The sequence below is a fragment of the Corylus avellana genome, chromosome 4 (genome assembly GCF_965113065.1).
Source record: "Corylus avellana chromosome 4, dhCorAvel1.hap1.2, whole genome shotgun sequence".
NCBI classification, from domain to species: domain Eukaryota; kingdom Viridiplantae; phylum Streptophyta; class Magnoliopsida; order Fagales; family Betulaceae; genus Corylus; species Corylus avellana.
Genome location: NC_142493.1, coordinates 10273195 through 10287680, shown reverse-complemented (window position 1 = coordinate 10287680; position 14486 = coordinate 10273195). Strand labels below are relative to the sequence as shown.

The following is a 14486-nucleotide window of genomic DNA, read 5'->3' as shown; positions in this document are numbered from 1 at the left end:
GATATTCAAAGGGGCATAATCTCGTATAGGAGATTTTGGCTGAAAGATTTTATTTGAAGAAATTAATTAAGAAAATTTCTTACAGAGGCAGCCATTTGATCATCTTCACAAGCGCTTAAAAAAATTGCAATTCCACCGCTTGTACTTATTTGAGCTTTTGAAGGAGCGCTGTTATCATCCCATTTACTTCTGCAAGTCTCAAGGAAAAAATTATTTAATATTAACAAACAATGTAATGGGTCATCATTGCCTTCCCTTAGATTCCATATCTATATAAAAACCAACCCAAAAAAAAAAAAAAAAAAAAAAAAAAAATCAAAATCAAAATCAAAATCAAAATTCCTTATGTCATAGAATTTCAATTTTAATTAGCATGAACATAAAAAAATAGGGCTATATTAATGAAACAAGTTGGTCTTTAAGTTTTGTCAAAATTAAAATTTAGTTCTCAGGGCATCAGTTTCAACAATTAGCTCCTCAATTAAATTTTCCCTATATTTCAAATCGATCCTTCTTGCCATTCAACGCCTACGCACCCTCTTAGTTTTTCTTTTTCTTTTTATTTTTTTTATTTTTTTGGTGCATGACATGACATGGTAAATTGTTCACATGACAAACAAACTGTCTATATTATTTGGACGGAAAGTTGATAGAATGATCCATTAATTAATTGAAGCATGGTAAAACTTAAAGAGTTCATTGTCAAAATTAGAAACCTGGGAACAAAATTGAAATCACCAGAAAACTTATTTAGGGACTAATCTTGATTTTTTCCTAAACCTTAAGCATTTGGGGTATCAATTGATTCTCATGATAAATTTAGAGGCTTATTAGTGTACGTTATTATTATTAGAGACTAGAAATATTAAATATAAATTAAATACCCACGTTTTAGGGTTGTATATGTACTCTAGATCAAGAATGGTTCCACTATGACAAGCATCGAAAATTGCATGGAGGGTGACACCTTTCTTGAGCGGCCGAACAATGGTGAAATTTATGTCCTTGTCGAGGATTAAGCCTTCTTGAAAGAAATCGACCGGACAAATAGCTTTGTCGTACGCATCTCGCTCATCGTTGTCGAACTCAAGTTGTCGTAGGCCATGGCCGGAAAAGTAGAACACCAAATAGTCTCCGGATTCTGAGCCCTCCACAAGCCATTTCAAGGTTTCTTGTATGTTCTTCTTGGTCGGGTAGAAAGCAGGTTCTTCTTCTGCATTATGGTATTAATCTTTTGCGCAAATCACAAATTATGTGTTCCAAGTATGAGTAAATGTATGTTGAAACAAAAATAATTCTGAATTTGAACATCCAAAGACTAATTATTGATCCATTGGAGCCACATTTGACCAATAGAAGCATGCTGCCCATTTGTTGCTAAATGAGCAATATATAATGGAACGAACTAGCACAACTTTTTACGTTTTTTTTCCAAATCCTTTTGAGTCAAACAGGTCTAAAAACCAATCATGAGCTTTGTACATAATTAGAGTTGGTTAAATACAAATCACTTTAGAGCTTTATATTCAAACAAAACAAAAAATATATTCCTCACTATGCTTGCCATCGACAACCTTTCCAGATTTTTATAGGCACCATATTTTTGTATCTCAATTGTATGAAATCCTTTTCAAGCTTAATTTGGTTAACCAAGCAAGGAACCATGTAGTAATTTTTATTTTTTATGCAGACCACTCGCAAGTAGATTAGGATCTCCCGAAATTTCTTGCAGATTTTGTTAGTAGGGAAGTCTAACTGGTTGTTATATCTCACATCTTGAAATATATCATCTGTCCAAGTTATATCTTATCGAGGCAGCCAAGTTCTCTACCAAAACCTTTTTGTTTAGAACTCGTTCTTCATAAAAAAAAAAAAAAAAAAACCAAACCGAAGCTTGAGATCTAATTTTTTTTTTTTTTTTTCATAACAATCTCTTCATTCATTTGCTTCACTTTTTTCTGGTATTGGTAGGCCTGTGTGTTGGCAGCTTCCAGCCTGATTTGGTTTGGTTTTTGTTTTTTTTTTTATTTATTTATTTATTTTTTTAAGAGGAAAGAGTTTTGAAGTAGGATTTGGGAAAGAAACCTTTTTGGCTGCCTTGATAAGATACGTAGTGGCAACATATTCAGCTTCACATGTTGAAAGTGTCACAGTTGGTTGCATTTTAGAATTCCAAGTAAATGCCGAACTACCCAAATAGAAAACAAATCCGGTGGTACTCTTTCTACCTTCCACATCTCCACCCCAATTGCTATCACTATAATCCACAAGTTTGAATTCATTAGAAGATGGAAAGTAGACCAAAATCAATTGTACCTTTGACATAATGAATAATTCTTTTAGCCGCCTTGAAATGAGTTATGGTAGGTGATTCCATATAGTGACTAACAAGCCCAACTCCATAGAAAATATCTTGGCATGTGCATGTCAAGTTTTTTAAACTTCCAACTAAACTCCTAAAGCTTGTTGAATCCACTCTTTCTCCATCTTCATGCTTTGACAATTTAATTCCACTTTCTACCGGAATGTTAATAAGGTTGCAATTATTCATCTTGAACTTTTTGATAATTTTTCTTGCGAAACTTCCTTGAGAAATAAAAAATCCTCTTGAGTCATTGTTTTCTTGATATGTTGGAACATACTTGGATTGTTGCCTATAAAAATTAAATCATCTACATACAAAATACCTCCATTTTCACACACCTTGGCATAAAGAACATATTCATGAGAGCATTTGATGAAGCTATTCATTTGAAAGTAGTTATCAATTCTACTGTTTCACGCCCTTGGTGCTTATCTTAAGCTATAGAATGCCTTTTTCAATTACAAAACTTTCTCCTCATCCCCTTTGATGGCATAGCTCATTGGTTGTTCAACATAAATTTCTTCTTCAATAAGTCCATTCAAGAAAGTGGATTTTATATCCATTTGATAAATCTTCCATTTATTTTGAGCTGTAAGAGAAATTACCAACCTTATGGTTTCCAAACGTGAAAAAGGAGGAAAAACGTCACCATAATCAATGCCCGGTCACTGACTATATCCCTTGGCAACCAATCTTACTTTGTATCTCTCGATTTCTCCTATAGCATTCTTCTTTGCCTTGAACACCCACTTTACTCCAATGGGTTTTTGATCTTTTGGAATGGTCGCCAACTCCCATGTGTTCTTCCTTTCAATTGCTTAATCCGCCAAAGTTTACATGTCCAGATCTCAAATGCCAAAGCCAAGATGAATCTTTCAAGCTAGTTTTGAGACACTTAGCCACATTTGAGTATTTAATAAAAACATTATATTGCTTGTTATTGGAGCTTTGGCTATCAAATTCTTCTTGTCATCTCTTAGAAAAAGACTACAATTTTTCATATGAACTTCATAGTCTTTTTCCAAGAGTTATCACAAGCTCAAAATATTACTTTTTCAAGTGAATTAAAATTATACATTTTCCTTTTATTGGAACTTTAGACAGTCTCCAAATGTAACATCCCACTCACGGATTCATCAAGCTCCACAAACTTTTTTTGGTCTCCACACATATTGTTGTTTGCCGCATTGTCAAGATACCACAAGTTCTTCTCTCTTCTTTCTTCTCCTTTACAAGCTAGCAACAAAGTGGGCTCTGTTTCCTCGTTTTCAACATAATTGGCTTTCTCTTCAACATTATTATTACGACTTCTACACTCCCATACATAATGACCATATTTTTAGCAATTATAACATTAACTTGAAATTTATCATACTTTCTTCTATATTACTTCGAATTATTTTTCTTTGTCATCCTCTTTGTAATTGTTCAAAATACGTTCGCCTCTTCCTCTTCCTCTACCACGGCCATAAAGCATCCTCATCCTTGTCCTCTTTGGCTCTTTTCTTGCTTTTCTTCCTTATATTTGAAATAAAGCTTTGTAGCAAGAACTTACTCCAATGGCTCTTCCTTCTTCTTGTTGAGCCTTCATGGGCTTGTAGAGAACCCATGTGTTGATCAATACTCATGGTTTCAATAGCTACAATGATATAGTCGAATTTTTGTTGCAAGGAACGGAGAATCTTTTCCAATTTTGTCATATCTCTTTATTTGATTTACTATGGCCAACACCCTTAAAAAATAATTTGCAATCGACTTAGATTCTTTTATTCGCAAAACTTCAAAGTCGCCTCTGAATGTTTGAATGCGAACTTTCTTCACTTTATCAACTCCTTAATAGGAGTTTAGGAGAATTTCTCATGTTTGCTTGGAGGTGGTTGCGTTCACCACTCTTGAACATAGTAGCGTCTAAACATTGATGAAAAAGTGAGAGAGCTTGTCGATCCTCCTTCGAAGTTTTTGAAAAGCCTATCTTCGATTAGGACTCAAAGGAGCTTCGTCACTAGCCTCATTAGCCTTTTTCTACAATCTCCAAAGCATCTAGCGACCGAAACAACTCCTTCATATGAACACACTAATGATCAAAATTGTGTTTGAAAATGTGAGGAAATTGAAATGGAAAGGTTGAATTGGCTATTTCTCTAAGAACAAGAAATTGCTGAAAATTGGAGACTAAGCACACTAAGAGAGAACACAAAAAAGGAAGAGAAACACTGAATTAATAGAGGACTTTGTGTTCTTTTATTCAACTTGATAAAATAACTTGTTTACATGGGTATTTATAGGATACAAATGACCCTTCTAACTCCTTCAGATTAACTTCATTCATTTACATCTCATATAACTCTCACGTAACGCTTATGTAAATAATTCTTAAAGAAAACAAAAGACAACATCTTCAAGTCACTTAGTAACATACGAGAATATGAAATGAAAATACTCAAATAGATGTCATTAAAATTAAGTTTCTTATTTCGAGATTTTTCTAATAACAGAATCCGCAGTTTCCTCAAAATTGTAAGGATCCTGATCATCCACAGGTAAACAAAACTAAAGAATTCTATATTTAGGCTCTGCATTGAGCTCATGGTAACAAAAGCGAAACAGATTACCAGTTTCATGGAAATAGAAGCGAACTAACTAAATTAAAGTCTTACAGACAATTAAACTTTTTCTTTTTTTTTCTTCCTATGTCTTCTTGCAATAGATGATGTATGGTATAGAGACAGGCCTCCAATTAATATGTGCAGGATCAGTGATGAAATGTTTTAGAATATATTCTGATATTCACCGTATTTGCTAATTGATCTAAATTTCCCCATATATTTATATTAATTTGATTCTGTAATATTGTTCATTATCTCTTGATTGTATTTCTTATTTTATCTGGCCTTATTCAACTATAAATAGGCCCCTTTGTATACAGTACAATACACACAGAAATACAATATTTAGTTCATACATATACTCTTTAGTTATTTTAACTTGGTATAAAGCTAGGTTTATAGTATCTTGCCTAGAGAATTTTTTTCTTGGAACCACCACCGTACGGTCTCTGTCAAAATTCGGAGGCTTTTCAACCTTGTTTTGGTATAAAAATTATACCAACAAGATCTAAATGTTCCGATCTACACCATGACGGTCTAAATTCTCTGTTCCAACAACTCACGCACTCTCACGCCCCGCTAGTGTATTTCTGTCAGTCAAGCACGCGCTCCACGCACCGTAATTGTCCTCCATGTGCCATCGTCCTCAGCCACTTATGAAAAAAGGATACCAGATCCTTGATCAGAGGCTATCGCTCTGCCTACCCGTGGCCACCACGTGTCCAAACGAAGTCCCACGCACCCTCAAGCACTGCTCTAGTTTGCCTCCTCCTTGACCCGCTACTGCCAGCCGTCATGTGCTATCGCCCTCAACCGCTCGCAAAACATGAATCCTAGATTCTGGATTAGAGGCAATCGATCAACCGACCCACCAAAGGCACGCACATCGAGGAGCCTCCATGCGCCACCATCCGTTCGTATGTCCAATTAAGCTCATCTCTCTAAAATAGTTCCTACTGCATCTGATTACTTTCTGCCAAACCAAGCTCATATCCCATATCATACCCCACACCTGATCCCCACCTCTAGCCAGACTCACAGAACCTACCCTACACCCAGCCTCACTAGATTATACCCAAAATAAAAAATAAATAAAAAAGAGAGAGAAAGAAAGAAAGATGGCCTTACCTCCTACTACACCACTCTCCCGAACACCAAAGATATTACCCAACCTATCCCCATCATTCTTGATGGCACCAATTACCTTGCTTGGTCTTAGAATATGAGTAGGTCGCTCAAGGGACATTTTATTTGGGAATATGTTTTTGGTGAAGAACCTAAGCATGTTGCTAAAAATGAGGAACTCGTTGTTGCCTGCTCTACTCACCTACGAACATGGTGAAGTATCCATTACAGGATTATCTCATGGTTTTCCAACACTTGTGTCGCCTCCATCAGTATGACCTTCGGCACTTTTGACAATGCCAAGGTTGTTTGGGACATATTAACCCAACACTACAACACTACCAATCTTGCTCAACGTTTTTAGATTGTGACCAAGCTCAATCACATGCGCTAGGAACCAGGTCAGAGTATTACTGATTTTTATTTACAAACAACTTCTCTTTGGAATCAATTAGCTTTATGTGAGCCAGAATGGACGAATCACGTTGATGCCTCTCAGTAGATCGCTCTTTGCGATAGCATGCGCCTTGTGGAGTTTCTTACAGCAATTTGAGATGAGTTTGAGAATACTCAGGCTTCTCTTCTTTACCGTTCACCATTGCCATCCTTAGAAAGTGCCCTTAGTGAACTCATTTCAAAAGAGACCCGATACTCTGCTATGAAGCTACATGATAAGCGCCAAATGTTGCACATTCAAACCCCTTTATTTGCATATGTTAATTCCTTAGCGTTGTTATTTGTTTGATTTTATTTTGTTTTTGTGCTTTCAGGTGTTTAATAAAGATACAAGAAAATCATTGATTTTGGGCTCAAAATGCAATTAAAGTACTGTAGCAAAAATACTGTAGCATGGGTTACTGTAGCGGGGTTACTGTAGCAAAGTACTGTAGTACATACAGTAGCTACAGTGCACTCGAGCGCACATGGGCGCCAGAGGCAAAAAGACACCGCTTTTTAGAGTAAAAATTCAATAAATTGTCTTTGGAGCTTAGAAGATCATGAGCGGCTAAAACCCTTCGTGGGGTGTTGACGTAACCCTATTCAAGCACAATGGTTTGATTGTATTTAATTTCTAGATTTTCAATTTATGCATGTTGATTGTATAACTATGAGGATTGCTACAATTGATTTATGTTCTTCATATTAAATGCAATTGTTCTTAAATTCCAAAATCAATATTTGTAAAATTCTTCTATTGTCTTAGAAAGTATTTTACTTTTATTGATCTCAAATCATTCTTGTTTTCTGTGATTATGAGGATGATAGTTATACAATGGGTTTAATTGACATATCATCAACAGGATTTGATAGGCCATGTCTAGGGAAGACGGATTGTACTACACCCTAGTTTAGTATAATTTAGGTAGACAATCCGTGCCAACCAAAGATGGGTTACACTTATTCATTGATTATATGTATCCTGTTAAAAAAATTGATAATTTATACCTAGGGAAGACGGGTCGTACCGCATCTTAGTGGTTAGGTGGACGATCCGTGCCAACCGAAGATAGATTATGCTTATTCTTTAATAAGGTAGTTTCTTGTTTATTTATAACATGCATAGAATGAATTTCTGGGATTAATTATGATTAACCATTGTTGTGCGGATAGAGGTGAAGTCAATACCTTACACTCTCTCTCTTATTTTAAATCTCTTTTATTTTCATGCACTTTAGTTTTAAAGAAAATCAAATCAAATATCTTTTTAATTAAGTTAATTTTAATCTTTCGAATTTAATAATAAAACCCCTGCAGTCCTTGAGGTTCGACACCCTCTCTATAGCCGTATCCTACAAAGATTCGTCCTATTGCGAGTGGTTATTTTTATAATTGATATTTTTGGTCACAAAAATACCACATCACTACACACCTCTAAGATGGTCATGGCCACTGCTTCACACAACATGTGTGCCCCTGGTCCAATTCTGACCGGCTCCTCCTCGTCTAATCGAAATATCTAGTGCCATTACTGTCATAAATTTGGCCACAAGTAAAATGATTGCAGAAAAAAGACTATGGTGGGAATCATCGAGCTCCTAGTCATAAGGCTGCTGCTGTCACTCATGCTGATACATTAGATATGTCTTCCACCGATATTGCACCCCAACCCAATACTCTTTCCCTGGCAGAAATTTAGGCTCTTCATCGTCAAGTTTTATCTAAGTCAAATCTTAATACCGCCATGTCCACCACAACAAGTAATTCTTCTTGGTATAGTTATTATGCTTGATGTAATCCCATGACACCAGACTCTTCCATATTTTCTTCAAAATTTGTTTTACCTAGTCCTACCACCAGTTACAATACTAATGGTTCACATCTTGATGTTAGTCATATCGGGTCTGTCTCTACTCGTCAACTATCTATGTCTGATACATATTTCGTGCCTAATCTTTCATTAAATCTTTTATTCATTGGCCAACTTTGTGAACTTAGCTTAGAATTACATTTTTCTAAATGAGGTTGTGATGTGCCGGTTCCACAAACGGGACAGTTAATTGGGACCGCCCGTAGGATTGGATGTCAATTTGAGCTTTCATCTTTCCATCTTCGTCCTTTTGTGTGTGCTACCACTTCCTCTCAATCACCACCTACCACCCTCAATTTATGGCATTTTCTTTTAGGACATGCATCTGTTTCTCATATTCGTTCTTTAGCTACAAGTGGTCAATTAGGGTCTGTTGAGTTTGAGTTATTTGATTGTGTTGCGTGCGAACTTGGAAAACAAAGTGCTTTACCTTTTAATGATAGTGACTCGATTTCTTTTACTCCTTTAAATTTGGTGCATTTTGATGTATGGGGCCCTACGCCTATTCCCACTATGGGGGGATCTAGCTATTTTTTGATTTTTGTGGATGATTATTCTCAATACACATGGCTTTATCTTTTACAAAATTGGTCTAAACTTCCAAAAATTTATTATGAATTTCAAAGGATGGTTCAAACCCAACTGTCCCAAAACATAAAAATTGTTCATTCTGATAATGCCATGGAGTATCATGAATCTACCTTCCTTACTACTCTTAAACAAAATGACACTCTTCCCCATCATTCATGTCTGATTACTTCTTAGCAAAATGGTCGTGTTGAACGCAATCACATACATATCTTAGACACAATTAGGGCTTTACTCCTTTCTGCATCTATCCTTGAACACTTTTGGGGAGAAGCCGCTCTTACTGCTATTTACACCATTAATAGGGTTCTGTCTCCCACTACTTTAAATAGGTCCCCCTATGAACTCCTTTATGGTTCTCCTCCCGATTACCAATCCCTCCGCGTCTTTGGTTGCGTATGTTTTATGCATCTTCCACCTCATGAACGCACTAAATTAGAACCTCGTTCTCGCCTATGTTGTTTTCTTCGTTACGGCATTGAACATAAAGGGTATCGTTGCTATGATCCAATTGCCAAACGTCTCCGCATCACGCGTCATGTCACTTTTTGGGAACATAGGTTCTTTAGTGGTATTAACACTTTTGGGGAGAAGCCGCTCTTACTGCTGTTTACACCATTAATAAGGTCTCGTCTCCCGTTACTTTAAATATGTCCCCCTATGAACTCCTTTATGGTTCTCCTCTTGATTACCAATCCCTCGGCGTCTTTGGTTGCGCATGTTTTGTGCTTCTTCCACCTCATGAATGCACTGAATTAGAACCTCGTTCTCGACTATGTTGTTTTCTTGGTTATGGCATTGAACATAAAGGGTATCGTGGTTATGATCCTATTGCCAAACGTCTCCGCATCTCGAGTCATGTCACTTTTTGGGAACATAGGTTCTTTAGTGGTATAGAGTCTTTTCCTCCTTGTCCCTCTAGTTTTTCTCCTGTCTTCACTAATCTCTCTTTTGATTTGTTGCCCGAAATTACTAATCATACAGGGATGACGAGCTCTCCATATGACATTCCGACGGCCAGCCCCAATGCCCATGTCCCGCTTGTTGATCCATCTACTCTCGAACCTGATCAATTTGTCCCTCGTCGTTCTACTTGGGTAAAAGTTATTCCTTCCCATCTTTATGATTATCATTGTTATTCTGCTCTTGCTACTTTACATGAACCTCACTCTTTCCGCGAGGCTTGTACTAACCCTCTGCGGCAGAATGCTATGTCTGAAGAACTTAATGCTTTTACCAAAACACACACATGGGACTTAGTTAATTTACCTTCAAGCAAAACTACGGTTGGGTGCGAGTGGGTATACAAGATTAAGACAAAATCCGATGGGTCTGTTGAGCGATACACGGCACATCTTGTGGCTAAGGGGTTCAATTAGGAGTATGGCATTGATTATGAGGAGACTTTTGCACCGGTGGCTTGCCTTACTTCTGTCTGATCCCTCCTTTCTGTGGCTTCTGTACGTCGTTGGGATCTTTTTCAAATGGATGTGAAACACGCGTTTCTCAATGGTGATCTTAGTGAAGAAGTTTATATGTAGCCTCCTCCTGGATACGATCATCCACCACACAAGGTTTGCCGACTTCGTCGGGCATTGTATGGTCTGAAACAAGCTCTACGGGCTTGGTTTGCCAAATTCAGTTCCGCTATTGCATAAATTGGGTTTGTTTCTAGCTCCTATGACTCTGCTCTTTTTATCCGATGATCAGGTGCTGGTCTCATTCTTCTCTTATGATTTGTAGATGATATGATTATTACTAGCGATGATACTGTCGATACTTGTAACCTTCAACAATTTTTGATTCAACAATTTGAGATGAAGGATTTGGCTTTTCTCAGCTACTTTCTTGGATTGGAAGTGTCTTCTGAGTCAGATGGTTACTATCTCTCTCAAGCAAAATATGCTTCAGATCTTCTCTCAGGAGCTGGCTTTAGTGATTGTAAAATTGTTGATAGCCTTCTAGAGACAAATGTCAAGCCTCGAGCCACTAATGGTGAGTTACTTTCCGATGCCACTCTCTATCGACAGTTAGTTGGAAGTCTCATCTATCTTACTATGACACGACCAGATCTTGCCTATGCGGTTCATCTTGTTAGTCAGTTTATGAACGCACCACGCTCAGTTCATTATGCCGCTGTTCTTCGCACCCTTGACTACATGAATGGCACTTTGTTTTATGGTTTGCATTTCTCTTCTCACTCATCATTACACTTACATGTATATTCAGATGCTGATTGGGCAGGTGATCCCACTGATCATCGTTCTGCCATGGGTTATTGTTTCTTACTTGGTGATTCTCTCATCTCTTAGCGTAGCCAGAAACAGTCTGTTGTTGCCTGCTCTAGCACTAAAGTTGAGTATCGTCCTCTTGCTGACACCACCTCTAAGCTCATTTGGCTCCGTTGGCTCCTACATGATATGGGTGTTTCTCAGACCTCTAGTTCTCCTATCTTTTGTGACAATCGGAGTGCGATTCAAATTGTGCATAAGGATATATTTCATGAATGTACTAAACACATTGAGATTGACTATCATTTTGAGCGTCATCATCTTTTGTAGGGAACTCTCTGTCTCTGTCCTATTGCTTCTACTATTCAGTTGGCCGATGTGTTCACCAAAGCACATCTACCTAGATGGTTTCATGATCTTGTTTCCAAACTCAAGTTGGCATCTACATTACCACCTTGAGTTTGAGGGGGATGCTAGAATATATTTTGATAATCATTATATTTGCTAATTGATCTATATTTCCCTGTATATTTATATTGATTTGATTCTGTAATATTTTTCATTAACTCTTAATTGTATTTTTTATTTTATCTCGCCTCATTTAACTACGAATTGTTGGGTGGTCTTGGGCCTCTCTCGCCCTCAAAAGCTAGCTCAAAAGGTGAGGCTTTCCCTCACACTTATAAGGTGACCACCAACCCCTTCCACAACCGATGTGTGATAAACCCAACAATTTTCCCCTTACACATTGGGCCTAGGTTGGAGGGGCGACAACCTGTTTCTCCCGTGGACTGTTGGGCCGAGACTTGTTGGTAAACCTAGGCTCTGATACCAGTTGTTAGGAAATTAATCATATTCCCAAGACCCGTGAAATGTGAAAAATAAAAAGAATGCGGAATAAACACGACGCAATGGTCTATACTAGACCGGATATTGCACATGCAGTTGGAGTTGTGAGCAAGTACATGAGTAATCCAGGGAAACAGCATTGGGAGGCAGTCAAGTGGATTTTGTGATATCTGAGAGGAACTTCAGATATGTCCCTTTGCTTCACAAGTGCAGAATTAAAGCTGCAGGGTTACGTGGATGCTGATCTAACGGGTGATGTTGATAGCAGGAAAAGTACTACAGGGTTTGTATATACTCTAGGAGGTACTGCTGTGTGTTGGACCTCAAGATTACAGAAAATTGTAGCCCTTTCCACTATAGAGGCGGAGTATGTGGCCATGATAGAAGCTGGAAAGGAGATGGTTTGGCTACAAGGTTTCTTGGATGAGTTGGGAAAGAAGAATGAGAAGGGCGTTCTACACAGCGATAGTCAGAGTGCCATTTTTCTTGCAAAAAACCCGGCGTATCATTCAAGAACAAAGCATATACAATTGAGGTATCACTTTATTCGGTCTCTTCTTGAAAGTGGACAATAGTTACTTGAGAAGATTCATGGAACTGAGAATCCAGCAGACATGTTGACAAAAGGTGTGACTATTGAGAAACTGAAGCTGTGCGCAGCTTCAGTTGGTCTTCGAGCTTGAAGAGGTGGAGGAGACATCCGAAGGAGATCCACTTTGTTGCAACTTGATGGGATTCAAGTCAAGTGGGAGATTGTTGGCGTTTTGTGACTTTCACCATAAAGTTGGTGGGACCCAGAATCATTAAAAGAGGATCCTTTTGGCTCACGTTTTGTATTCCTAGTTGCTCTTGGAATTGGTTTTCCTTTTAGAGCATGACTTGGACTTGAAGTCCTTCTACAATTTGGAATTGGAGGGAGCCTTGCTTAGCCAACTTTTATGTCCTATAAAAAGGGGTGTCCACAGCACATAAACGTAGAAAGAAAAACAAAGCAATTGTTTTGGTGTGCCAACAATTGAGAGAAAAAGAGAGAGCAAGAAAGAGAGTGTTTTTCTCCTTTTTGTTATTATTCTCCTTTGGGCAAAGAGAGAATTGGGTGTATTTGGGGCTTTGGGTTTGAGTAGTTTTCTCGCCCTGTTACTCTCTTGTACTCATCTTTTGATAGTGAATTTTCTCCGGGTCGTCTCCGCCAGTGAATGTAGGCTTGTTAAGCCGAACTATTTAAATCTTTGTGTCGTGTGTGATTGTTTATCTTTGTTATTCTGCATTCTTCTTATTTTTCGCATCTCACGGGTCTTGAGAATAGGATTAATTTCCTAACATAAATAGGCCCCTTTGTATACAGTTCAATATATACAGAAATACAATATCCAGTTTATACATATATTATTCTCGAGTTATTTTAACAAAATGAACAAAGGAGACCTCTTAGCTTTCTCCTACATTATATCTAAAGATTCAAAACAGGAAAATAAAGGAAAAAAATAGAGAAATTGTCTCACATATATGTAATAGAAATTCAGAACATGTGGATAGCTAAAAAAAAAAAAAAAAAATTGTGTATGATTGTATCATTGCGTATATGATGCACCATTTAGGAAAATTACCTGTAAGGACGCGAATGCAGTCCTTGGAATAACCAAAGCGATTAATCAGCAAATCCCTCATGCTCTTCACATCATTAACGGTTCCCTTGAGCCTGAATTTACAGTTCCGGTAAGTAACCCCACATAAAACAGCGCGCTTCCTTGGGTGCATCTCCGGGCAACGTCTACCAGTTGCCAAAGGACGATTCAAAAGATTTGGCCTTGGACGGCGTAAATTCTTGCTCTTGAAATCGTTATCAAAATCGCTGACTCTTTCAAGAGCTTTCAATGGTGACAACAGTCTCTGCAGTCCACGGTCTCGATTTGAAGAGCGATCTGTGCACTCAATTATTGACCCGGACGACAATGCTCTTGGCACGGATTTTGCCACTTTACCCGGTTTGTTGCTCCCACTGGATGTACCTTTTGATTCCATTTTTGTCTATATATAGCACACAGAAATATTGAGCCTTCATTGAATTTGCATCAAATTAAGCAACGGCGCCGGAAAGAGGTGACCTTTGGCAGGGGCTTTTGCCTTTGCTAAACTCATATTCTCAGAGCCCTACTCGGTTTGACGATGTAGCTTGTAAATGTGGTGACCATTTGCGAGCTTTTCTTATATTTCTTTCCATACATCCCTTAATAAAATATTATAACCTTGCCGAAGGTGCTTTTGCGTTCAATCGAATTTTCACTTTATTCTCTCACAACTTCACATATAAATAAAGCAGGAACTTGATGCCCTCACCTTTTTATCCCGTGGCTAAAAACGGATCAGCTTATCTACTTTTTCTTTACTTTGGTCTCTGTGATTCTCATTTCTCA

At 37.7% G+C, this 14486-nt stretch overlaps 1 protein-coding gene across 1 annotated transcript in view; it reads right to left on the bottom strand.

Annotated features, from left to right (window-relative positions):
- LOC132178046 (metacaspase-1-like) overlaps window positions 1-14094 on the bottom strand; it is a 110572-nt gene extending 96478 nt beyond the window's left edge. The window contains exons 1-3 of the mRNA XM_088515537.1: window positions 13680-14094; window positions 889-1213; window positions 84-189 (exon numbers count right to left, since the gene is read on the bottom strand). Of these exons, the coding sequence (XP_088371663.1) occupies window positions 84-189; window positions 889-1213; window positions 13680-14094 (846 nt within the window). The remainder of the gene's footprint in view (window positions 1-83; window positions 190-888; window positions 1214-13679) is intronic.
- Between the last annotated feature and the right edge of the window lie 392 nt (window positions 14095-14486).